The 27,657-nt window shown below is 39.0% G+C and overlaps 1 protein-coding gene across 1 annotated transcript in view; it reads left to right on the forward strand.

Annotated features, from left to right (window-relative positions):
* The first annotated feature begins 2,371 nt into the window (after window positions 1-2,371).
* Window positions 2,372-27,657, forward strand: part of LOC145536368 (phosphatidylinositol-3,5-bisphosphate 3-phosphatase MTMR8-like) — a 221,919-nt gene continuing 196,633 nt past the window's right edge. Inside the window, 1 exon segment of the mRNA XM_081565575.1 lies at window positions 2,372-2,494. Coding sequence (XP_081421701.1) covers window positions 2,471-2,494 — 24 coding nt within the window. The 5' untranslated portion in view covers window positions 2,372-2,470.

Raw genomic sequence — 27,657 nt, forward strand, 5'->3', positions numbered from 1 at the left:
TAGTATTCGGATGTTGGCTAATCTGAGACCTGAGCTCTAGGTACAAAGTCAAAAAACCCACAGCCCCACTGGCTTACAACTCTTTTTGGATGAACATAATAGCCTCCTAATGATTTCTTGTCTTCATATTCTTTCCATCTAGTTGTTTATCCTCTGGCCCACACCAGCTGCCAGTCTAGAGTAATTCGTTTTCATCTAGTCATTCAGCAAGCATTTATCAAGCATTCACTATTTGCCAAGTACTTTTCCAAGAACTGGGTTACAGCAGTGAACAGAGAGAAATCTCACAGAGCTGACATCATAATGGCAGAAGACAAAAAAATCATAGATGATAATAGTATTCCTTTCACAGAAATTTTTTTTATGAATCTAATACTTTTCCTTCCACATTTTGCTTCTTAGTCCCAGATGCTATCTACTCCTGTGGAGGTCCACTCTGACAAGTGATTATTCTGAAACCTTTGACAAATCACCATCTCCACCTTAACTTCCTCTGAAATGACACTAATTTGCCTTAAGTATGGACTGTTAGGAGGAATGGCTAAAGTTAATGGAGAGAAAATTTGGGGTAGTTTAGAAAATTCACTTATTCAAACAAATATTTATTGAATACCTACTGTGTTCCAGGTCTGTTCCAGACTTTGGAGATCTAGCAGTGAACAAAAAGTCCCTGGCCTCATGAAGCTGACATCCTAGAGTGGGAGACAAATAACTGACAAAGACATTTATAGTATATCAGGTGGTGTTCATAATTATTAATATAAAGAAAAAAGGTTAAGACGAAAGAGAATTCTGGGGAAGAAGTAGTGGTGCTTTTATTTTATATAAGGTGCTCAAGTAGGATTCTCTGACATTGTGAATTTGACCAGAGGCCCGACAGAAATGAGGGAGTGAACATATGGATATCTGGGGGAAGAGCATTCTAGGCAGAGGGAACAGCAAGTGCTTCTGAGGCAGGAGACTGTATGGTATATTTGAGAAACAACAAGATCAATATAAGATAAAGAGAGAAAGAAAAGGGTGACAGAAGATATAGTCCGAGAGGCACTAGGCTTAGATCACATGTAGGGATTTTTAAGCCACGTAAAGATCTGGCTTTTACTCTGAAATGGAGAGCCACTGGTAGGTTTCAAGCAAAGGAGTGACATCACTGTAGATTCTAGAGTCTGAAAGATGCCATATTGAGGACAGATTCTAGGGGAACCAGGGCCAAAACATGGCAACCAAACTATGTCAATAATTCAGGCAAGATAGAGGTTTCAGCTGGAATACAGGGCCCAGAGAGGTGACATGATTTGCCCAAGGTCACACAGCAAGTTAGTAGCAGACCTGAGAGTAAACTCCAGGTTTTTCAATTCCCAGACTGTTCTTTTTGCCATCACAAGCCTGATTCAGAGAACACTACAGAGCAGCTGCACTTCATCTGAGAGGTGGTCCAGTGGGTCTCTGGTCGTTTTCCCACATCTTTAATGACAAAGTTATGAGGCTACTCTAATAGACCAGGCTTTAACTAGGTTGATAGCAGTAGACCCCCACCCTGGTTGAGAGGAGTGAAAAGAAAATATACATATAAACCATCTCAAAAATATTCTATAGTGACTTGCCCAAGGTCTCACAGGAAGCTCTTCAGAAACTCAGTCATCACCACAGAGTAGTCTATGTTACCTCTGCCTGGTGCCATCTCTTGTTAACATTAAAGAATAGTGGAATGATATCGGTACTCAGAATCCTTACAGCATCATGGGATGTGAGAAGGGTGCTAGCAGTTGAGTCGGGGACTTAAGAATTCCTGGGCCAAACTTGAAGTATGAACTAGGACAATCTGTTGTTGTTGCTGTTTTTACTCTTAAGAAAATGGAAGCAGTCCTTGAAATATTTGTGAGCCTAATGTCACTGTTCTGCCTCCTGTCTACAATCCTAGTAGCTTTGCCCTTAAACAATATGGAAAAAGCTCCCAATCACTGGATTTTATTTAAATCAAATGTTCTTAGAAAGTTAGAATGTATATTTAGCAGTTTCTCTTCGCAAATGGCGCAGTGGTAAATAATCTGCTTGCCAAAGCAGGAGATGCAAGAGACTCTGGTTCCATCCCTGGGTAGAGAAGATCCCTTGGAGTAAAAAATAGCAACCCACCCCAGTATTCTTGCCTGGAGAATGCCATGTACAGAGGTGCCTGGTGGGTTATAGTCCAAAGGGTCGCTAAGAGTTGGATGTTACTGAGTACACAGCCCTACCAAAGGAATGACAGGATCGCCCAAAGAAAAGGGCATTGCCAGGAAGTAAGATGGCGTTAGCGGCCGAAAGCGAAGTGTCGCGAGAGAAGCCTCCGCGAGGATCAGGTGACGGGAGCTTGAAGCACGAGAGGGAGGGCGGGGGCTAGAACCAGAGTTGGGCAAGAAGGCTGTTAGAACCGTGGTGGCGGCAGCAACCTGAGTTGCACTAAGGATTTCAGGTGTGGGGAACCGCGGTCATGGACCATATCACGGTGCCCAAGGTAAGAAGAGATCGGCGAGGCTGGGAGCCGGAGATTCCCTCTGGATTCTCAGCCGCAAGCCCAGATACACCCTCTCAACCCTTAGGGTGCTCTTTGACGCCCTCTTCCGCGCGGGACCGGAGTAATATTCCTCGGTTCACACCCTGTTTCACCCAAACTGAACTTTCTTCTCCTTGGGACCTGCCTGCAGGCGGCTGTGGCGCGCAAAGGAGAGGTGGTTCTGTACCAACCGTTCTCTCACTTGATGCCGCCTCCGCGCTGGGTGGTTGCCTGCCGGGTCCCTCTATGTCCTGTCTCCTCCGACCCCAGCTCCTCCTGGCTCCCCAACGGTTACCTCATACACCCCTTTACTCCAGCCTTTTATACAGACTTGCTGCACTTGTAATAGCCTTTCTTGAATACCCCACGTGGCATTGCCTCCCAGAGGGTTACTTCCTTTATCCAGGGTTTCCCTGCCCTCCTCTTGACTCCGGCCCTCCTCTTGACTTCTGCCCCAACGGTTGCTCAGACCATCACTCCAGCTCCCCAGCTTGCATGTGTGGGTTTGGGGGCAAAAGCATCTGTCCAGCCCCGAGCTGGGCTAGAGGAAGGAGGTGTAACAGAGTGGACCTGGCTCTGCTCATCCAGGAAGAAAAACCGTAGAGGTGACATTGCTAGGCCAGTTGGTGTCTGCATACAGCTGACCCTAGTTAGAGCCTCTTCTATGTCTTTTCTTTCAAGACACTACTCTTTATTTCCCCAACTCCAGCCTCTTTCTTTTCGAATTCACTTCCTTCCTGTCAGTTTTCTTTCTACTACCAGGCTGAGAACAGGGAAGGATTACAACTAGTTTCTGCTTAATTTTTTCTGTCGATCGTAGGAGATATGGCCCAGGCTAATTTAAATCCACATAAAAGCCCAGTATGTTGTAATCAAAACAGCATGGATTTTGAAGCCAGAGGACTCAAGTTATTTTGCAATTCCCTTAACTAGTAGCTGATGACTGTGGACAAATTGTTTAAACTCTTTGAGACTGTCTTTCCTCCTTTACCAAATGAGGATAATGAAATTTGTTCTGTTCACTTCACAGGGTGGTTTTGAAGACTAAATAAGAAGAGTGTGGGAAAGCTTTTTTGTAACTAGTATCAAACATAAGGATTACTAACTGTGAAGAGGCAAAAAGGTAGTTTATTTGGGGTCTTAGAATTGCAATTCAGGGATCACAGAAAGTCTAGAAGAAACCAGAATAGTGTCCCACAAGGGGAAACTGGCTAGGGTTTTTACAGGAAGAGGGAAGTCAATGCAGGATTATGCAAGTTGTTTACCAACAATTTGGATTGGAGGGTAAAATTATTCTATACATAAGATTGAGTTATGGAATGCATCTCAGTCATTACTAGGGAAGTTGTGTTTTCTTAGGAAGATAAAGTCTAGTTCTCAACAGCAATCTTTCCTTTTAGCAACTCAGCAACTATTCAGCAGTTTTAATTTAGAGTATTCAGTGAAAGTCCAGCATTGGTAGCAAACACAGAGGTCTTCAGGTCATGTCTTAGTCATTCCTGACATAGTTATTTTCACATTTCCCCCTTTTGCCCATGCCTTTTCCTGAAGAAAACATCATTGGAGCAATTCTTATTCCCACATAGCCAGAATTGGTTGTCTGCTCCAGATCCATCATGTCCTTTAGAGGGTGGTTTGTGAATGAATCAGTGGATAGATTGGAAAATTCACTGGAAGCAACATGATGTTGTGCTGCCTCAAGTATATCAATTTGGATGAGCATCAGCTGAGCAGTAGCATGGTTAAGTATAGAAGTAATCAAGTTAAGCAAGCACTTTATCAATATAAAGAAGCTGACAGCAGTTATTAAGAGTAATAACCCAGTTTGCAAAACAGTTTTGAACCAAGATCCAATGTTTGAGGGTAACCAACTAAACAAACCAAACATTAGGGAAGTATTAAGACTATCAGAATGAAATCAGGTGACCTTGTTTTGTAAGATTCCAATTTGCATTTCTACTATACCAGAGGCATTTATTTATCCAGGTACAACAGGTGATATTTAAAATGACACAGGCACTTCCAAGTTCTGCTAGAAGGTAATCCAAGGAAAAACTTTTATCTAACACAAGATGAGCAAGCAAATTCAGGGAGTCTTTTTGAGCACTTAATGTTTTAGCTGTGGCATTAGCCGTGTCTGCTATGATAGCAGAGGGGTTTTGAATAATTTTGTCAGTGGCTCCAACTCCCCATGTGGTTTAAATAAATCTTGGGAACCTTTGAAATCCCTCAGAAGGGGTTTCTTGGCAGAGGCAGAAAGTAGACTCTATGTGCCATTTGGTAATTTCTGAAAAATTTAACACAGTCAAATGAAATATTAAAAGTCCTAGGGCACATTAGAACCTGGTGTTAGGGCGTTGAGGCAGGATATGCCCTAGGTGGCGACCTTCCAACCACAAATAAAGACATAGATGGAGGGCTTCCCTGGTGGCTCAAATGGTAAAGTGTCTGCCTGTAATGCGGGAGACCTGGGTTTGATCCCTGAGTCGAGAAGATCCCCTGGAGAAGGAAATGGCAACCCACTCCAGTACTCTTGCCTGGAAAATTCCATGGATGGAGGAGCCTGGTAGGCTACAGTCCATGGGGTCACAGAGTCAAGACATGACTGAGCAACTTCACTGGAGCACAGAGAAAGGAGACATCAAAGGTGAAATTCAATCATGGGCTGGTTATATATGAGCAGCCTAAAAGCCTTCCTTATTGGAATACATGGGGGTTATTATGAGAATATGTTTTGTTGTTGAACAGTGAAATAAAAGTGGGTGTTTGGAAGTTGGATCTCTTGTTTCTGGATAACCACAGGGCCTCATTGGAACACATATTCCTAAGGAACTGTTTGGGAGTTTATCTGGTTCCAAACAAGGAAAACAAGGAAAGGAAACTGTGGATTCAAGTAGATGAGTTCTGAATAACATATGGTAGAGAGTTACCAGTAAGATTAGAGATAGCCAAAGCAAGGGGATCCTAGTATTCAGCGAATGATTAGGGTGCTGATGGCATATCCAACAGTTTGTTAGATTTCCTCCAGTGGCTAGACTTTTGGAAATGCAGAAGAAGGCATTATTTTCCCAGATATAAAGAGTCCAGATGGATATTAAGAGAGCTAATAATATAACTCTAGTAAAAACTACCCCAAGAAAAGTCAGCCATTTTCATATAAAGAGGACTAAGGGTAACTCATGGCCTTGGTGAGTGAAAGAATCCCAAGTGAAATAGAGTAATTAAATGGCCAAGAATTGGAGCCAGAGGCTTATTCCCAGCAGAGTTAATACAAGAGAGAATTTCCATTCATGGAGGATGCCTACTATAGGTAGTAGGACAAAGCACATTAATAAAACTGTAGCTTCAATGAGGAGTCCCCAAAATTCAATTGTCCAGTCCTTTATAATCAAAATCAAAGAACCACAGGACTAGGGTCACTTCCTTTAAATGTTCATTCCTGGCCATAAACCTATTCATGAAAAATTTAACTCCTTGACAGTATGTCTATAAGGAGAAGCAAGTTGATGCATCATCAATTATTACCTAATGAAGGAGATGTAACAACTCTATGATGGCAGCAATTAGAACAAGGTTAACTTGAGGGATTTCATTGATGGGGATCATGGAGAGTACCAGCCTTGTCCAAAGTCTTGGGAAAGCCATCCACATTAAGGGCCATTTGCCTCACTTCTGGGTCAGTTTTAATGAGACTTTGACAATAATGTGAAAGATCTCCCTTGACTAGAAGGGGATTATATAGTCCTAAGTCAAGAATCATGGATTTTTCAGTATTTTTTTCAAATGGTGACAGTTTGTGTTTTCCAAAGGGTATAGATATTAACTTTAATAGAACTATGTGTAGCAATTTAGGCCAAGGAAGGCCTATAGCCTCAGAGATTTTTGCCAATTGAGTTTTGATTGAGTCTTTGTTTCTTTCCACTGGACCAGAAGATTGAGAATGATAGTTACAGTGGAAATGTTGTAGAGGCCAGATTTTACAAATAGCATCTAGAATTTATACAGTGAAATGGGCACCGTTATTACTATGTAATTCCAGGGGAATTCCCTCAGTAGGAATAATCCTTTTCAACAGTGTTTTGGCTACTGTAAGGGGAGTTACTTATCTGCAAGGACAGGCTTCCACCCAATGGGAATACATGCATACTACCATCAGAACATATTTGCATCCCTGAAAGGGAGATAGCGAGGTAAAATCCACTTGCCAGATTTCAAAAGGACCAGGAAGCAAAGGAAAGTGGCTGTGAGAAGTATGAATAGGTATTTCTTGGTTCTACTTAGGACAGATCTGACACCTCTGACATATTTCAGCCATTACTTTGGGAGAAGGTTTCCAAAAGTATTGTTTTTCCCAGGCTGTCATTTTATCAGTTCCCACAATGAGTAATTGAATGTATTAATTTTAGTGTGGTTTCTTGAGTGACTTCACAAAGAGTAGAGTGGCGATTTAGCATATACCAAAGCCCAGTATGTTGATCAAATGTGCATCCTTCAGAAACTCATCTTTGTTCCTTAGATGGGCAGCAGGTGTCCTCCAAAGTATGGAGCTTGAATCTTGTAATGCTGCTGCCATAGCAGCTCTATTGGCCTGTCAATTCCCCTTTCCTTCCTCAGTGTTGTCTTTGGAGTGTCTCCAGACTTTTATAATTGCCAGTTGTTGTAGCAGCTAGTAAGGCCTTAACAAAGGGGCCATTTATTTTTATGGGAGTATAATTGCTTTACAATGTTATGTTAGTTTCTGCTGTACAATGAAGTGAATCAACCATATTTATACCTATATCCCCTCCCTCTTGGACCTTCCTCCTACCCCCCCCATCCCACCAATCTAGGTTATCACAGAGCACCGAACTGAACTCCCTTTGCTACACTGCAGGTTCCCACTAGCTAGCTATTTTGCACATGGTAGTACATTTATGTCAAACCTAATCTTCCAGTTCATCCAAGCCTCCCCTTTCTGCCTGTGTCCACATGTCCGTTTCCTACATCTGCCTCTTTCTTCCTGCCCTGGACCTAAGTTTATTGGTACAATTTTTCTAGATTCCACATACATGTGTTAATATATGATACTTTTTCTCTTTCTGACTTACTGCACTCTGTATGACAGAATCTAGATTCATCCACATCTCTACAAATGACCCAATTTTGTTCCTTTTTATGGCTGACTAATATTCCAATGTGGATATATACCACATCTTCTTTATTCATTCATCTATTGATGGGCACTTAAATTGTTTCCATGTCCTGACTGCTGTAAATAGAGCTGCAGTGAACACTGGGGTACATGTGTCTTTTTGAATTATGGTTTTTCTCAGGGTATATGCCCAGTAGCGGAATTGCTGAGTTGTATGGTAGTTCTATGTTTAGTTTTTTAAGGAACCTCCATACTGTTCTCCATAGAAGCTGTATCAATTTACATTCTCACCGACAGTGCAAGAGGATTCCCTTTTCTCCACACCATTTCCAGCATTTGCTGTTTCTAGATTGTTTGATGATGACTGTTCTGGCTGGTGTGAGATAAAACCTCATTGTAGTATATATATATATATATATATATATATAATTTATTTCTTTTTGGTTGTACTGGGTTTTCATTGCTGCATGCACACTTTCTCTAGTTGTAGTGAATGGGGGCTACTCTTTGTTGTGGTGTATGAGCTTCTCATTGCAGTGGCTTCTCTTGTGGAACACAGACTGTAGGCACACGGACTTCAGTAGTTGCAGTACATGGGCTCAGTAGTTGTGGCTCTTGGGCTCTACAGTGGGAGTTCAGTAGTTGTGGTACGTGGCCTTTAGGTGCTCCATGGCATGTGGAACTCTTCTGTGGCAGGGATGGAGCTGGTGTCCTCTGCATTAGCAGATGGTTTCCCATCCACTGTACCACCAGGGAAGTCTCTCGTTGTAGTTTTGATTTGCATTTCTCTAATAATTAGTGATGTCGAGCATCTTTTCATTTGCTTCTGGCCATCTGTATGTCATCTTAGGAGAAATGTCTATTTGTGTCTTCTGCCCATTTTTTGATTGGGCTGTTTTTTTTTTTTTTTTTTTGACATTGAGCTGCATAAGTTGTTTGTATATTTTAGAAGTTAACTCTTTATCCGTTGTTTTGTTTGCAAATATGTTTTCCGATCCTGAGGGTTGTCTTCTTGTCTTCTTTATGGTTTCCTAGGCATTGCAAAATATTTTAATTAGGTTCCATTTGCTTATTTTTGTTTTTCTTTTTCTTTTTGGGGAGGTTTAAATTTATTTGTTTTAATTGGAGGATAATTACTTTACAATATTGTGATGGCTCTAGTCTAGGAGATGAGTTAAAAAAAAAAGATCTTGCTGTGATTTATGTCAGAGATTTTTCCTATGTTTTCCTCTAAGTGCTTTTTAGCTTTCACCTTATATTTAGATCTGTAAAACATTTTGAGTTTATTTTTATGTACAGTGTTAGGTAGTGTTCTGATTACATTCTTTTACATGTAGCTGGCCAGTTTTCCCAGCACCACTTATTGAATAGGCTGTCTTTTCTCCTTTGTATGTTCTTGCCTCCTTTGTCATAGATTAGATGACTATAGGTGTGTGAGTTTATCTCTGGGCTTTCTGTCCTGTACCACTGATCTGTATTTCTGTTTTTGTGCCAAAACCATACTGTCTTGATTACTACAGCTTTATAGTATAGTCTGAAGTCAGGGAATGTAATTCCTCTAGCTCTATTTTTCTTTCTCAAGATTGTTTTATTAGTGGCTTTTGTGTTTTCATACAAATTGTATTTTTTTTTAATTCTGTGAAAAATGCCTGTGGTAATTTGATAGAGATCACATTGAATCTATAGATTGCTTTGGGTGGTATAGTCATTTTCAAATATTACTTCTTCCCATCCAAGAACATGATATATCTCTTCATCTGTTTGTGTTATCTTTGATTTCTTTCATTGGTGTTTTATAGTTTTGAGTACAGGTGTTTTGGCTTATTAGGTAGGTTTATCCCTAGGTATTTTTTTCTTTTTGTTGCAATGGTAAATGGGGTTGTTTCCTTAATTTCCCTTTCTGATCTTTCATTGTTAGTCTCTAGGAAGGCAAGAGATCTCTATGCATTAATTTTGTATCCTGCAACTTTACCAAATTTACTGATTAATTCTAGTAGTTTTCTGGTGGCATCTTTAAGCTTTTATATGTATAGTATCACATCATCTACAAAGAGTGACAGTTTGACTTCTTCTTTTCCAATTTGGATTCCTTTCATTTCTTTTTCTTCTCTGATTGCCATGGTTAGGGCTTCCAAAACTATGTTGAATTATAGTGACGAGAGTGCATATCTTTGTCTTGTTCCTGATCTTAGAGGAAATGCTTTCAGAATTTTTCAGCTTTGAGAATGATGTTTACTGTGTTTGTCATATATGGTCATTATTATGTGGAGGCAGATTCCCTCTATGCTCAATTTCTAGAAAGTTTTATCATAAATGGGTGTTGAATTTTTTAAAAGCTTTTTTCTGAATCTATTAGGATGATCATATGGTTTCTGTTCTTTAATTTGTTAATATAGTGTATCACATGGATTGATTTACATATATTGAAAAATCCTCACATCCCTGGGATAAATCTCACTTGATCATGTTATATGATCTTTTTAATATGTTGTTGGATTCTGTTTGCTATTATTTTGTTGAGGATTTTTAGTATCTATATTTATCAATGATATTGGTCTGTAATTTTCTTTCTTTGTGATGTCTTTTTCTGGTTTTGGTATCAGGGTGATGGTGGCCTTGTAGAATGAGTTTGGGGGTTTTCCTCCTTCTGTATTTATTTGGAAGAGTTTGAGAGGTTAGGTTTTATTTCTTCTCTAAATGTTTGATAGAATTTGCTTGTTAAGTCCTCTGGTTCTGGGCTTTTGTTTGTTGGAAGATTTTAAATTACACTTTCAATTTTATTATGTTTTATTGGTTTGTTTATATCTTCTAATTCTTCCTGATTCAGTCTTTGAAAGTTGTACCTTTCTTAGAATTTGTTCATTTCTTCCAGGTTGTCCATTTTATTGTCATTTAGTTGCTTATGAATAGTATCTTATGATCCTTAGTATTTCTGTGGTTTCAGTTGTAACTTCTTCTTTTTCATTTCTAATTTTATTGATTTGAATTCTCTCCCCTTCTTGATGATTCTGTGTCAAGTTTTATTAATTTTATCTTGAATCAGCTTTTAGTTTTATTGATCTTTGCTATTATCTTCATTTCTATTTCTCTTATTTCTGCTATGATCTTTATGATTTATTTCCTTCTACTAGTTTTGGAGTATTTTTTGTTATTTTTCTTCTTTCTCTAGTGGCTTTAAATGTAAGGTTAATATTGTTTATATGACGTTTTACTTGTTTCTTGAGGTGAGAATTGCTATAAACTTCCCTCTTAGAACTGCTTTTGCTGCATCCCATAGGTTTTGGGTCATGTTTTCATTATCATTTGTTTTAATGTATTTTTAATTTCTTCTGATTTTTTTTTAGTGATCTCGTGGATATTCAGCAGCACAGTGTTACAAACTTCCATTTGTTTGTATTTTCTACAGTTTTTCCCCCTGTGATTTATTTCTAACTTCATAGCATTCTGGTTAGAAAAGATTCTTGATACAATTTCAATTTTCTTAAATTTTTTGAGGCTTGGTTTTTGACCTATGATATGATCTATCCTGGAGAATGTTCCATGGGCACTTGAGAAGAAAGTGTATTCTGCTGCTTTTGGGTGGATTGTCCTATAAATATCAATTAATTTTTTCTGGTCCATTGTGTCATTTAAAGCTTCTGTTTTCTTATTAATTTTATGTCTGGATGATCTGTCCATTGGTATAATTGGGGTGGTAAATTCCCCCACTATTATATGTTACTATCAACTTACCCTTTTACAGCTGTTAGCATTTTCCTTGTGTATTGAGGTTCTCCTATGTTGAGTAAATAAATATTTATAATTCTTATATATCTTCTTAGATTGATCCCTTGATCATTATGTAGTGTCGTTCCTTATCTGTTGTAATAGTCTTTATTTTAAAGTGTATTTTAACTGATAAAAGAATTGCTACTCCAGATTTCTTATGATTTACATGGAGTATCTTTTTCCATCCTCTCACATTCTGTCTGTATGTATTCCTATGTCTGAAGTGGGTGTCTTGTAGACAGCATATATATGGATTTTCTTTTTGTATCCATTCAGCCAGCCTTTGTCTTTTCATTGGAGCATTTAATCCATTTACATTTAAGGTAATTATCAATGTGTAAGTTTCTATTATCATTTTTATAACTGTTCTGGGTTTGTTTTTGTAGGTCGTTTTCTTCTCTTGTGCTTCCTGTTTAAGGAAGTTTCTTTAGCATTTGTTGTGAATCTGGTCTGCTGGTGCTGAATTCTCTTAGCTTTTGCTTCTCTGTAATGCTTTTGATTTCTCTGTTGAATCTGAATGAGATCCTTGTTGAGTAGAACAATCTTGGTTGTAAGTTTTTCCCTTTCATCACTTTAAATATATCCTGCCACTCCCTTCTGGCCTGCAGAGTTTGTGCTGAGAAATCAGTTAACATTATGGGGATTCCCATGTATGTTATTTTTTTGCTTTTCCCTTGCTGCTTTTAAATTTTTTTCTTTGTATTTAGTTTTTGTTAGTTCGATTATGTGTCTTCTTGTGTTTCTCCTAGGGTTTATCCTGTGTGGGACTCTCTGCTCTTCCTATACTTGGGAGGGTATTTTCTTTCCCATGTTAGGGAATTTTTTGACAATAAGCTCTTCAAATATTTTCTTGACCCTTTCTCTTTCTTGTCTTCTTCTGGGACCCCTATAATTTGAATGTTGGTATGTTTAACGTTGTCGCACAGATGTCTATGAGACTGTCTTCAATTTTGTTCATTCTTTTTTCTTTATTTTGCTCCTTGGCAGTTTTTACCACTATTCTATCTTCCAGTTCACTTATTCATTCTTCTGCTTCAAGTAAGCTGCTATTGATTCCTTCTACTGTATTTTTTTTTTCATTTCAGCTACTGGGTTGTCTGCCTTCCCAGGTGGCTCAGTGGTAAAACATCTGCCTGTCAGTGCAGGAGCCGCAGGAGCTGCAGGTTTGATCCCTTGGTCAGGAAGATCCCCTGCAGAAGGAAATGACAATCCACTCCAGTATTCTTGCTTGGCAAAATCCCATGAACAGAGTAGCCTGGCAGGCTACAGTCCATGGGGTCACAAAGAGTCAGACATGACTGAGCGACTGAGCTTGCCCACATTGAGTTGTTTATCACTGCTTGTTTGTTCTTTAGTTCTTTTTGGCTCTTGTTAAACATTTGCTGTATTTTCTTGATCTGTTGCCTCCATTCTATTTCTGAGATTATGGATCATCTTCAGTCATCATTCTGAATTCTTTTTCAGGTAGGTTGCATATTTCCTCTTCATTTATTTGGTCCTGTAGGTTTTTACCTTGTTCCTTCGTCACTAACCTATTTTTTTTTTGTATTATTTTTTGTTGTTGTTGTTTGTTTTGTGATGGATAGGGCTGTGTTCCTGTCTTACTGGTTTGGCGTGAGACATTTAGCATTAGAGTTTTCAGGTGGTTGGGTAGAGCCAGGGATTGGTGCTGAGGACCTCCAGGAGAACTCACTGTAATTAATATTCCCTGGGGTCTGAGGTTCTAAATTTGTCCAGTGGCTTGGAGTCAGTTCTCCCACCACAGGAGCTTAGGCCTGAACCTTGGCCTGGAAACCAAGATTACACAACATATGCAGTGCAGGAGAAAAAGAGCCAATCAATAACAAAGAATAAAAAACATAATTAGAAAAATAAAAATATATATATTAGAAGAAAAATATAAATGAAACAGCAACAAGCACACAATAGCAATAAATAAATAAATAAATAATTTTTTAAAAGGAGCCAGAAAAGGCCTTGACTGTGGGGTGGTGGTGCTTATGCAGGAGTGGTGCCTGGGCCTGGGCAGTGGGGCTTGGGGGTTGGCTAGGTTCAGAACCAGTGCTGCAGGAAAAGGCCCTATGGTGGCTTTTGGGGGTGGGGCTTAGTCTCAGCACAGTTGGAGGGGGCCTTAGAGGGTGGAGGTTTAGGCCAGGGGCCCCAGCAGACTTGCTTGGGCCTGAGCAGGCAGGGGAAATACTGGCTGCTCCCCAACAATCCCTGAAAAGTCTTTCCTAGTCCCTGCTGATCCCCTCAGTATGGGTGGGTCACTCTCAGTGTGGGAGCCCCTCCACTCCTCCAGCCACCCCTTAAATGCACCCTTCTGTCTCTCTTTGAGTTTTCTTTCCCCCTTCCCCCCCTTGCCTCCTTAGACATGGGGTATCTCCTCTCGGCCACTCACCACTCCAGCACCGCACAGCCGCCAAGGTCCGGAGTGGGGGCTGTGAAGAGATACCCCATGTCCAAGGTCAGGAGCGAGGGCCGTGAAGAGATACCCCACATCCAAGGTCAGAGAAACTGCAGTAAGATGGTAGGCGCTGAGAGAGGGCATCAGAGGACAGACAGAAACCATAATCACAGAAAACTAACCAATCTAATCACATGGACCACAACCTTGTCTAATTCAATGAAACTATGAGCCATGCCGTGTAGGGCCACCCAAGACAAATGGGTCGTGGTGGAGAGTTCAGACAAAATGTGGTCCACTGGAGAAGGGAATGGCAAACCACTTCAGTATTCTTGCCTTGAGAATGCCATGAACAGTATGAAAAGGCAAAAAGATAGGACACTGAAACATGAACTCCCCAGGTCAGTAGGTGCCTAACATGCTACTGGAGATCAGTGGAGAAATAACTCCAGAAAGAATAAAGTGATGGAGCCAGGGTGAAGACAACATCCTGTCATGGATGTGACTGGTGATGGAAGCAAAGTCCGATGCTGTAAAGAGCAATACTGCATAGGAACCTGGAACGTTAGGTCCATGAATCAAGGCAAATTGGAAGTGGTCAAAGAGGAGATGGCAAGAGTGAATGTCAACATTTTAGCAATCAGCAAACTAAAATGGACTGGAATGGGTAAATTTAACTCAGATGACCATCATATCTACTACTGTGGGCGAGAATCCCTTAGAAGAAATAGAGTAGACGTCATAGTCAACAAAAGAGTCTGACATGCAGTACTTGGATGCAATCTCAGAAATGACAGAATGATCTCTGTTCGTATCCAAGACAAACCATTCAGTATCACGGTGATCCAAGTCTATGCCCTGAGCAGTAATGCTGAAGAAGCTGAAGTTGAATGGTTCTATAAAGACCTACAAGAACTTTTAAAACTAATGCCCAAAATAGATATCCTTTTCATTATAGGGGACTGGAATGCAAAAGTAGGAAGTCAGGACACACCTGGAGTAACAGGCAAATTTGGCCTTGGAGTACAAAATGAAGCAGGGCAAAGGCTCATATAGTTTTGCCAAGAGAATGCACTGGTCATAGCAAACACCCTCTTCCAACAACACAAGAGAAGACTCTACACATGGAATCACCAGATGGTCAACACCAAAATCAGATTGATTATATTCTTTGCAGTCAAAGATAGAGAAGCTCTATACAGTCAGCAAAAACAAGACCGGGAGCTGACTGTGGCTCAGATCATGAACTCCTTATTGTCAAATTCAGACTTAAACTGAAGAAAGTAGGGAAAACCACTAGACCATTCAGGTATGACCTAAATCAAATCCCTTATGGTTATATAGTGGAAGTGGGAAATATATTTAAGGGACTAGATCTGATAGAGTGCCTGATGAACTATGGACAGACGTTTGTAACGTTGTACAGGAGACAGGGATCAAAACCATCCCCAAGGAAAATAAATTCAGAAAATCGAAATGGCTGTCTGAGGAGACCTTACAAATAGCTTTGAAAAGAAGAGAAGCAAAAAGCAAAGGAGAAAAGGAAAGATGTACTCATTTGAATGTAGAGCTCCAAAGAAGGGCAAGGAAAGATAAGAAAGCCTTCCTCAGTGATCAGTGCAAAGAAATTGAGGAAAACAATAGAATGAGAAAGACTAGAGCTCTTTTCAAGAAAATTAGAGATACCAAGGGAACATTTCATGCAAAGATGGGGTCAATAAAGGACAGAAATGGTATGGACCTAACAGAAGCAAAATATATTAAGAAGAGGTGGCAAGAATACACAGAACTGTACAGAAAAGTCTTCATGACCCAGATAATCATGATGGTGTGATCACTCACCTAGAGCCAGACTTCCTGGAATGTGAGTTGAGGTGGGCCTTAAGAAATATCACTGTGAAGAAAGCTAGTGGCGGTGATGGAATTCCAGTTGAGCTATTTCAAATCCTTAAAGATGATGCTGTGAAAGCACTGCACTCAGTATGTCAGCAAATTCGGAAAACTCAGCAGTGGCGATGGGACTGGAAATGATCAGTTTTCATTCCAATCCCAAAGAAACGCAATGCCAAAGAATGTTCAAACTACTGCACAAGTTTGAACATTCTTTGGCATTGCCTTTCGTCTCACACACTAGTTAAAGTAATGCTCAAAATTCTCCAAGCCAGTCTTCAACAGTATGTGAACCGTGAACTTCCAGATGTTCATGCTGAATTTAGAAAAGGCAAAGGAACCAGAGATCAGATTGCCAACATCTGCTGGATCATCGAAAAAGCAAGAGAGTTCCAGAAAAACATCTGTTTCTGCTTTATTGACTATGCCAAAGCCTTTGACTGTGTGCATCACAAGAAACTGTGGAAAATTCTGAAAGAGATGGGAATATCAGACCACCTGACCTGCCTCTTGAGAAATCTGTATGCAGGTCAGGAAGCAACAGTTAGAACTGGACATGGAACAACAGACTGGTTCCAAATCGGGAAAGGAGTACGTCAAGGCTATATATTGTCACCCTGCTTATTTAACTTATATGCAGAATGCATCATGAGAAATGCTGGGCTTTATGAAGCATAAACTGGAATCAAGATTGCCAGGAGAAATATCAGTAACCTCAGATATGCACATAACACCACCCTTATGGCAGAAAGTGAAGAAGAACAGAAGAGCTTCTTGATGAAAGTGAAAGAGGAGAGTGAAAAAGTTGGCTTAAAGCTCAACATTCAGAAAACTAAGATCATGGCATCTGGTCCCATCACTTCATGGCAAATAGGTGGAGAAACAGTGATAACAGTGGCTGACTTTAATTTTTGGGGCTCCAAAATCACTGCAGATGGTGATTGCTGCCATGAAATTAAAAGACACTTACTCTTCCGAAGGATAGTTATGGCTAACCTAGACAGCTTATTAAAAAGCAGAGGCATTACTTTGCCAACAAGGTCTGTCTAGCCAAGGCTATGGTTTTCCCAGTAATCATGTATGGATGTGAGAGTTGGGCTACAAAGAAAGCTGAGCGCCGAAGAATATGTGCTTTTGAACTGTGGTATTTGAGAAGACTCTTGAGAGTCCCTTGGACTGCAAGGAGATCCAACCAATATCCAAAGGAGATTAGTCCTGAGTGTTCATTGGAAGGACTGATGCTGAAGCCGAACCTCCAATATTTTGGCCCCCTGATAGGAAGAACTGACTAGTTGGAAAAGACCCTGATGCTGGGAAAGATTGAAGGCAGGAGAAGAAGGAGACAACAGAGGATGAAATGGTTGTATGGCATCACCAACTCAATGAACATGGGTTTGGGTAAACTCTGGGTGTTGGTGATGGACAGGGAGGCCTGGCGTGCTGCAATCTAAGGGGTTGCAAAGAGTCGGACACGATTGAGTGACTGAACTGAACTGAACTCCCCCCTTGCCTCCAGGACCCTTACAGCTGGATGGTGCCTCAGAAGTTGGAGGTTCAGGCCCAGGACCCCAGCAGGCTACCCTGTTGTCCGAGTGGGCAGGGAAAATAATAGCCATTCCCCGCCCCTCCCCAGTCTCTGGAAAGTCTCAGTCCCTGCTGATCCCCTCATTGTGGGTGGGCATGGGGACCCCTCTGCTCCCTCAGCCACTCCTGAGTGACACCAGTCCCATATCTCCTCTACTTTTCCTTCCCAGCTCCCTCCCTCCTGTGCCCCCAGGACCTGCATAGCCGGAGAAGGCCTCAGAGAGCAGAGGTTCATGCCTGTGTCCCAGCCCGCACTCTGGTGCCTGAGTAGTTCCCTTTTGATCCGATGATCCCCCGAAGGTCTCTTCCTGACACTGCTGATTCTCTTGCCATGAGTGGGCCCCTCTGAACATGGAAACCCCTTCCCTCTCTCAGCCACCTTTCAGGGTTGCCAGTTCTATTTGGCCTCCACTTCTCCTCCCTCCTACCTTTCCCCCCACACCCTACCCAATTGTGTGAGGGTTCCTCTCATCTCCTTAGGTGTCTGAGGTTCCTGGCCAGTGCCTCATAGGTGCCCTAGTTGTGAGAAGATACAAACTCTGTGTCCTCCTACTCAACCAGTTTGGCTCTGCCCTCTAAAGGGGGCATTTTTAATTTACTATCTCCCTAAGGTCAAGAAATCTGTTTCCAAAGCATTCCAAAATTTTTAGCAACTCCAGAAGCATACTTGCTATCAGTGTAAATGTTAATGCATTTGCCAAAGGCCAAAGTGAAGGTATGAGTGAGTGCATACAGTTCAATGTGCTAGGCTGAAGAATCAAAAGGCAGAGCATTTGTTTCGATTCAAGAGAAGGGAGTAGTGATACCATGTCAAGCTTCCAGATGTCCATCATTTCACAGGTAGAAGCCATCAGGGAACCAAGAAATGTTAGGGTTGTCTAAAGGTGTTTCTTATAAATCTGGATATGGGCCTAGTATATTCACATTATTTTTCAAGAAATCTCTAGAACTTTTTTTTTTTTTTCTGCAACACTTAAACTGTATTTACCAAACACTAATTTCCCCTCCTGCTTCTCTGGTGGCTCAGATGGTAAAGAATCTGCCTGCTAATGCAGGAGATACAGGTTTGATCCCTGGGTCTGGAAGATCCCCTGGAGAAGGGAATGGCTACCCACTCCAATATTATTGCCTGGAGAATTCCATGGACAGAGAAACCTAGGGGGCTACAGTCCATGGGTGTGCAGAGTCAGACACGACTGAGTGACTAACACTAACTAACACTTATAGTACTTTACTGTTTACAAAGTGCTTTTCAAGACACCCTACTTTCTCTTAAGATAAAAATTTATATGAAGCTTTCCTAAAAGCAGATAACTTTTGGCTTGACTTCCAAGAAGCTGAAAACCAAATTTAGTGTTCATTCATATTAACTACATTAGCCCTTGTATGTAGCATTATTGCTTCCTCCTCCCTTTCATGGCTTTGATTTTTTGTTCTGATAACCTGATTGTAGATTTGTCTTTTATTATAAACCACCTCAAATTAATTTAGGAATGAGACAAGATCAAAATAAATCAATATAAAACTGGTAAAATGTTTTTCTTTATCAAGGAAATGTGATTTCTAGAGGTGAGGGTCGTACTCCTCTTCCAGTTCTCAGAAGTCTAAATTCAGTTGGCTTTGCTTTGATCCTTTCAATCAAGGAAAGTATAATGTAGTGGGAGAAAACTTGGACAGAGCCAAGTTTGAATTCCAGATATATTATTTCTTAACTCTTGAGTTCTTGGCCAAATCACTCAAAAGATGTGGGTCTCAGTTTCCTCATTTGTAAAATGGAGACGATATCTACATCTTGGGACTATGATGAACATTAAGATAAGTTATGATAAGGGACTGACAGAAATTAAGTGTTCTATGACAATGTATTCCCTTCTCTATCAGAGCCAAACAATGGTGTGTGTGTATATATATATATATAGTTTTCCATGTGGCACTAGTGGTAAAGAACCGACTTACCAAAGAAATGTAGGTTCAACTTCTGGGTCAGGAAGATCCCCTGGAGGAGGGCATGGCAACCCACTCCAGTATTCTTGCCTGGAGAATCCCATGGACAGAGGAACCTGGCAGGCTGTGGTCCATAGGGCTGCAAAGAGTTGGACATGACTGAAGTGACTTAGCAGCATATATCATATCTATATCTCCATCTCTCTCTCTCTCTCTCTCTCTATATATATATATATATACACACACACACATATATATATACGTATTATATATATGTATATATACATATATATGTATATACGTGTGTATATATGTATATATATATATATATATATATATATGTATGTATGTATGTATGTATGTCAGTCCTGGAAGTTCTCAAAAAACAGCCTATCTCAGAAAGTAGTATTTTCCTGAGCATCCTGAGTGCCAAGGCTCTTGGTACTTACAGTAAAGAGTAGGGCTACCCAGGAAGCCCTAAGTATGATCTTAGCTGTAGGTTTTTTGCCAATGTTTTTTATCAATTTGTGAAAATTACCCTCTCTTCCTACTTTATTGACAATTTTTATCCTGGATAGGTGCTGGATTTTGTTAAATGCTTTTTCTTCATCTATTGCTATGATCCTATGCTTTTTTCACCTTAAGTTCATTACTGTGGTGAATTACATTAATTGATTTTCAAATGTTGAACCAGCCTTGTATATCTGGAACAAATTTCATTTGAACGTGGTATATAAGTTTTTATATACACATATTGTTGGGATTTCATTTGCTAATTGTAATGGGTTGAATTCTGTCCCCCAAAAGTTAAGTATGTTGAAGTCCTAAACTCTAGTACTTCAGATTGTGACTTATTTGGAGACAGGGTCCTGACAGAAGTAATCAATTTAAAATGTGGTCATTAGTATAGGCATTGCCATTAGAATAGGCAAACTAATAATAATAATTTTTGTTGTTGTTGAGGATTTTCCTTCTGTGTTTGTCAGAGATATTAGTCTACACTTTGCCTTTCTTCTTCCTCCTATTCTTCTTCTTCTTATTTTAAGAATATTTGATATAGGATATATCCTCTTAACACATTTTTAAAGTACATAATACATTATTGTTAATTATGGGCACAATATTGTGCAGTAGAATATTTCCTTTTTTGTAACGTCTTTTCCAGTTTTTCTCTTAGGATAATCTGGCCACGTAGAATGAATTAGGAAACAGTTCTCCTGATTATATTTTCTGGAAGAGATTGTAGAGAATTGTTGTAATTTCATGTTTAAATATTTGATAGGATTTACCAGTAACCCCCATCTGGTCCCAATGCTTTCTGTTTTGGAAAATTATTAATTACAGATACATTTTCTTTAATAGATATAGGTCTACTCATAGATCTATTTCTCTTTGGATGAGTTTTGGTAGATTATGTCTTTCAAGGTGTTGGTTCATTTCATCTAGGTTATCAAATTTGTGGGCATAGGATTATTCATAATATTTATTTATTTATTTTTAATGTCTGCTAGTGGTGGCTCCTTTTCTATTTCTAATATTAGTAATTTGTGTTTTCTCTGTTTTCTACTTAGTTAACCTAACTAGATATTTAACAGTTTCATTGATCTTTTCATAGAACTAGCTTTCTGTGTTACTTGCCTATTTGTCATTGATGCTTATTTTTATTATTTTCTTTCCTTCTGCTTACTTTGGATTTAATTTGCTCTTCTTTTTCTAAGCTTAGACTATTAATGTTAAATTTTTTCTTCTTCTGCAATCAGTGCTATTAATTTCCCTCTAAGCATTGCTTTCACTGCATCTCATACATTTTAAAAGTTGTATTTCAATTTCCATTTAGTTCAAAAGATTTGAAAAATTTCTCTTGAAGCTTTTCCCTTGAACCATGTATTATTTAGGAGTATATTGTATAATCTCAATGCCTTTTGAGATTTCCCAGTTGTCTTTCTATGGTTGATTTCTCATTGAATTCATTGTGTTCTGAGAGCATACTTTGTATGAATTATGTTCTCAATTTATTAAGGTGTGCTTTATGGCACAGAACGTGATCTGTCTTGATGAATGTTCCATGTGAGCTTGAGAAAAATGTATTTAGCTCTCATTGGATGAAATATTAAATAGATATCAATTAGATCTAATTGATTGGTGGTACTGTTTTTTTTTTTTTTTTTTGCTTTTTTTTTTTTTTGCTTTTTTTTTTTCTCTTTTTTTTTTTTTTTAATAAATTTATTTATTTTAGTTGGGGGCTAATTACTTTACAATATTGTAATAGTTTTTGCCATACATTGACAAGAATCAGCCATGGGTTTACATGTGTTCCCCTTCCCGGACCCCCCACCCACCTCCCTCCCCCTCTCATCCTTCTGGATCATCCCATTGCCCCGGCCCTGAGCCCTTGTCACATGCATCGAACATGGAATGGTGCTCTGTTTCACATATGACAATACACATGTCTCAATGCCATTCTCCCAGAACGTCCCACCCTCACCTTCTCCCTCAGAGTCCATAAAATTGTTCCATGCATCTGTGTCTCTTATTCTGTCTCGCATATAGGGTTATCGTTACCATCTTTCAGATTCCATATATATGCATTAGTATACTGTATTGTTGTTTTTCTTTCTGGCTTACTTCACTCTGTATAATGGGCTCCAGTTTCATCCATCTCAGTAGAACCGGTTCAAATGTATTTTTTTTAATGGCTGAGTAATATTCCATTGTGTATATGTACCACAGCTTCCTTATCCATTCATCTGCTGATGGACATCTAGGTTGCTTCCATGTCCTGGCTATTGTAAACAGTGCTGCGATGAACATTGGGGTACACGCGTCTCTTTCAATTCTGGTTTCCTCGGTGTATATGCCCAGCAGTGGGATTGCTGGGTCATATGGCAGTTCTATTCCCAGTTTTTTAAGGAATCTCCACACTCTTCTCCATAGTGGCTGTACTAGTTTGCATTCCCACCAACAGTGTAAGAGGGTTCCCTTTTCTCCACACCCTCTCCAGCATTTATTGCTTGTAGACTTTTGGATAGCAGCCATTCTGACTGGTGTGAAATGATACCTCATTGTGGTTTTGATTTGCATTTCTCTAATAATGAGTGATGTTGAGCATCTTTTCATGTGTTTGTTAGCCATCTGTATGTCTTCTTTGGAGAAATGTCTGTTTAGTTCTTTGGCCCATTTTTTGATTGGGTCGTTTATTTTTCGGGAATTCAGCTGCAGAAGTTGCTTGTATATTTTTGAGATTAATTGTTTGTCTGTTGCTTCATTTGCTATTATTGTTAAATTCAACTGTGTCCTTACTGACTTTCTGTCTGATGGATTTATCAATTGAGGGGTGTTGAAATCTCCAGTTATAATAGGGGATTCATGTATTTCTCCTTGAAGTTCTATCCATTTTTGGCTCATGTATTTTTTTTAATTTATTTATTTTAGTTTGAAGCTAATTACTTTACAATATTGTAGTGGTTTTTGCCATACATTGATATGAATCAGGCATGGGTTTACATGTGTTCTCCATCCTGACCCCCCTTCCCAACTCCCTCCCCCTCCCATCCCTCTGCATCATCCCAGTGCACCAGCCCCTGTCTCATGCATCAAACCTGGACTGGCGATCTGTTTCACATATGATAATATACATGTTTCAATGCTATTCTCTCAGATCATCCCACCCTCACCTTCCCCACAGAGTCCAAAAGACTGTTCTATACATCTGTGTCTCTTTTGCTGTCTTGCATATAGGGTTATCATTACCATCTTTCTAAATTCCATATATATGTGTTAGAATATTGTATTGGTGTTTTTCTTTCTGGCTTACTTCACTCTGTATAATAGGCTCCAGTTTCATCTGCCTCATTAGAACTGATTCAAATGTATTCTTTTTAATGGCTGAGTAATATTCATTGTGTATATGTACCACAGCTTTCTTATCCATTCATCTGTCGATGAACATCTAGGTTGCCTCCATGTCCTGGCTATCAAAAACAGTGCTGTGATGAACATTGAGCTACATGTGTCTCTTTCAATTCATGTATTTTGATGCTCTGTTTTCAGTATACGCATTGAGGATTGTTGTGTCTTCTTGGAGAATTGACCCTTTTATCTCTAAGTAATACCTTTCTTAACATCCCTGATAATTTTCCTTGCTCTGAAGTCTTGATTTATCTTCTGTTAATATAGCTGTTCCAACTTTCTTTTGATTAGTGTTAGCATGGCCTATCTTGCTCCTTCCCTTTTCTTTTAATGTATACGTATCTTGATGTTTAAAGTAGGCTTGTTATAGTCTTTTTTTTATCCACTCTGAAAATCATTTTTCACTAATGTATTTAGACCATTGATTTTAAAGTGATTATTGATATATATGGGTTAATGTTTATCAATTTACTACTGTTTATTAATATCAATATGCTGCTGCTGCTGCTAAGTCGCTTCAGTCGTGTCCGACTCTGTGCGACCCCATAGACGGCAGCCCACCAGGCTTCACCGTCGCTGGGATTCTCCAGGCAAGAATACTGGAGTGGGTTGCCATTTCCTTCTCCAGTGCATGAAAGGGAAAAAGTGAAAGTGAAGTCGCTCAGTCATGTACGACTCTTAGCGACCCCATGGACTGTAGCCTACCAGGCGCCTCCGTCCGTGGGATTTTCCAGGCAGGAGTACTGGAGTGGGGTGCCATTGCCTTCTCCAATATCAATATACTGTTTATTAATATTTATTAATGTTTTTATTCATTACCTTTGATCTTTGGGGTTTTTTTTGCCTTCTCACTTTAACTGAGAATTATATGTACTTCTAGTTTTTTTTCTCTCTTAGCATAAGAATTATACTTTTTTCTCATTTTTCAGTGGTCATCTTTGAATTTGTACTGTAAATTTACAAGTAACCCAATAATACCATACCATTTCATGGGCACTGTACGCACCTTTTAACAGATTATTACCAATTTCTGCCTTCTGTCCCTTATAACATTGTTGTCATTCATTTCACATATCCATAAGTTATAATCACCAAAATATTATTCCTATTATTATTTTGAACAAACTATTAACTGTTAGCTCATTAAAAATAAAAAAAATAATTTTATTTATTCCTTCTCTACCATTCTTCCTTTATGATGTTCATGTTTCTGGCCTGTATCATTTTTCCTTCTCTCTGAAAAGTTTTTAATATTTCTTGCATGAGAAGTTTAATGGTAACAAATTCCCTTATTTTTGTTTGTTTGAAAAAAGTCCTTGTGTCTCCTTCATATTTGAAGAATAATTTCCCTGGAGTACAGACTTCTAGGTTGGCATTTTTTTTTCTTTCAATACTAAATATTTTACTCCACTATCTTTTTGTTTTCATCATTGCTGAAGAGAATTCCAGCGTAATTCTTATTCTCTTTCCTCTGTACATAGTGTGTTTTTCCTCCTCTGGATTCTTTCAAGATTCTTTGGTGTTTATCATGCCTGCTGTTTTCTGGATCTGATTTAGATTCTCTTATTAATTTTGTGAAAATTCTTAGTCATTATTGGGTCAAATATTTCATTTATTCCTTTCTCTTTTCCTTCTCCTTCTCGTATTCTCATTACATATGTGTTATATCTTTTCTAATTATCCCACTTGAATTTTCTTTTTTCATTTCTTTATCTCTTTTCACTTCAGTTTTAGAAGTTTCTTTTGACATTTTGTTTAAGTTTACTTACTCTTTTCTTGGCTGTTTCTAATCTATTGATGAGCCCATCAAAGGTATCTTTCATTTCTGTTACAGTGTTTTATATTTCTAGCATTTCCTTTTGACTTTTCCTTGGAGTTTCTATCTCTCTGCTTACATTACCCATCTGTTCTTACGTGTTGTCCACTAAGCCATGAGAACCTTTAGAATATTAATTATAGTTATTTTTAAATTCTTCTGATAATTCCAAGATTTCTGACATATCTGAGTCTGGTTCTGATGCTTGCTTTGTCTCTTTAAACTGTGTAGGTATTTTTTTAAAGTATGTTTTAGTAGAAAGCCAGGCATGATGTACTAAAAGGAATAATGGTTCTCATGGAGGTTTCTGCTTCTGGTCTTCTGTTTGAATAAGTTGTGATTCTCTGTGTTCATTTTTCTCTCCAGTTTGGGGACAGCAGTTTGTCCTGTGATACCTGTTTTCTGATGAATCTAAGAAGAGTTGCTGATTTCCAGTTTAGCTTTTTTCTTTATGTTAGGGTAACAGTGATGTCTTCCAAGCTCCTTACATGCTCATCTAAGAACTGAATTTTATGAAGTCTCCATTCTTTTTTTAATCTATAATCATGATTTTACGCCAGTTAACCCACCAAAAGTATTCATCAAGGTCACCAATGGCCTCTGAGATCTTGATACATTATTAATATTTCCTTCCATGTCTTCATCCTTCTTTTCTTTATCCCTTTTTTCTGGCCTGAAATCATGCTCATGTCTCCATTCTAAAAGACCCTTTTTTAGCAAAGGTTCTCTCTTTAACTACTTCTTTCTTTCCTAACAAACTTCTCAAAAGAGTAGTTTATGCTCACTCTCTGGAGATAGCTTTATCTGTCAGGAAATTTTCAGTTTAGTTTCCACTCTGACTCTTTCACTGAAAGTTCATTTGCTCAAGTCAACAATGACTTCACTCATTGCTGTGTCATATGGACATATTTAATTCTTACTCTCTTGAGCCTACATGAAACTCTCCATCCCTTTGGCTTCCAAGAGACCACTCGCTGTTTTGTTTTTTTTTTCCCTTGTACTTCAGACCATTACTTCTGTTTCTTTTGCTGAACCCTCTTTGTCTGCCCTGTACATATTGTAGTCCCCTTGGAGTTCCATCTTTGGCCATCTTTCATGTCATTCTATACATATTTCCTTGGTGATCCCATCTTCTCCCATAATTTTAAATCAACATGAAGTAACAATTCCAAATGATTTTCTCCAGACCAAATAACTTCTGATTTCCAGATCTGAATATATATTCCATAAGTGGCCATCTTCAACTGAATATCTTATAGGTATATTATACTCTGCATATCTCAAAATATACTTAATATTATTTTCTGTCTCTAATAGTTGCAATTTTAGTGATAACACCATCACCCACCATCCACTCAGTCACCAAGCCTGAAAGGCATCTTAGAGTCCTCCTTATCCTTTATGCCCCATGTTTAGTCAGTCATCAACCCCCTTTTTCCATCTAAATACCCTTCTGGTATATCCTCTCCTGTATATAACTATTGCCACTCTTGTGTTCAGATACTCATCTTTTCTCACATGAATTGCTAGCTATAAGAGTCTTGCTTCTGATCTGATTTCTACATTGCTGCCAGGATGAGCTTTCAAAAACACAAATATGACCACATTAGTCTTTAGTGCAAATGCCTTATGAACCTCGAGTTTCCTTAAGGAGTTAACAAATTTCTTTACCTGGCATACAGGACTCTTTTAGATCTAGTCCCTTCCTGCCTCTCTTGCCTACTTCCTGACTCCTTCTCCACTCCCACTTTAGATTGGCTCCGTGTTTCAGAGTATTCCTAATTGTATTTGGAATGCTGTTCCTTTCTCTACTCCCTGCTGAATCCCTTCTTGTCTTTCAAAACTTAAGCATACTGACTGAGGCTTATGTATTGACTCTTCTATAAAAAGAGTCTCCCTTTGTTGCCTTCCATCTCCTAGACAAAGATCACTCCCTTCACTCTAGCAATTCTATATATTTTATACATAAGGATATAGCTACACACACCAACCTAGCTTTTTATTTCCTGTTTTACATGTGTATTTTTTCTATTAAGATTGAACACTCTTTAAGGTTAAAGAGCATGCTTAGGCATCTTGAATTCCATAACACTTGGTACAGTGCCTGGCATATATTAGATGCTCAAGAAATGTTTGTCAAATAGATAGATGAATGCAAGGTTTGTGCCTTATTTCCCCAGAAACACCTAACTCCATAATTTGAAAGTAATAGGTGCTTAAGAAATGTTGAGTGAAGGAACCTTTGAAAATTTTGTTCTAGTTATCTCCCAGGTGTATCTTTCTGAAACTGGGAACTCTGATTGCTCCAGGCTCTAGTCATGCCTCTGTTTTGGCATTTATCATAGGCTGTCTTGCGTTACAGCAAGTTGAGTCCGTGTTTGTGTATTCTTAAGAAATTATAAATTCCTGGGTGTTCAGGGCCATATACATTCTTCTTCTACTTTCCCATAACATGCCTGGCACAGGATCTGATACATAGTAGGTATTCAATAAAAGATTATTGAATTAAATATGGCTTTAGTTGTTTGTATTTTCTTTGATATGTGACTCTGGGATTCAGTGAGTCTCAAGACAGCTGGGATTCAGTGAGTCTCAAGGAAACTTAGCTTCTTTCCTTGTGCCCATGGCTGTAACATCTTCCCAATAGATCAGCAGTCTTCAAAATTAGTTACATT

Source organism: Giraffa tippelskirchi, chromosome X, assembly GCF_054371585.1.
Source record: "Giraffa tippelskirchi isolate mGirTip1 chromosome X, T2T-mGirTip1v1.2.pri, whole genome shotgun sequence".
NCBI classification, from domain to species: Eukaryota; Metazoa; Chordata; class Mammalia; order Artiodactyla; family Giraffidae; genus Giraffa; species Giraffa tippelskirchi.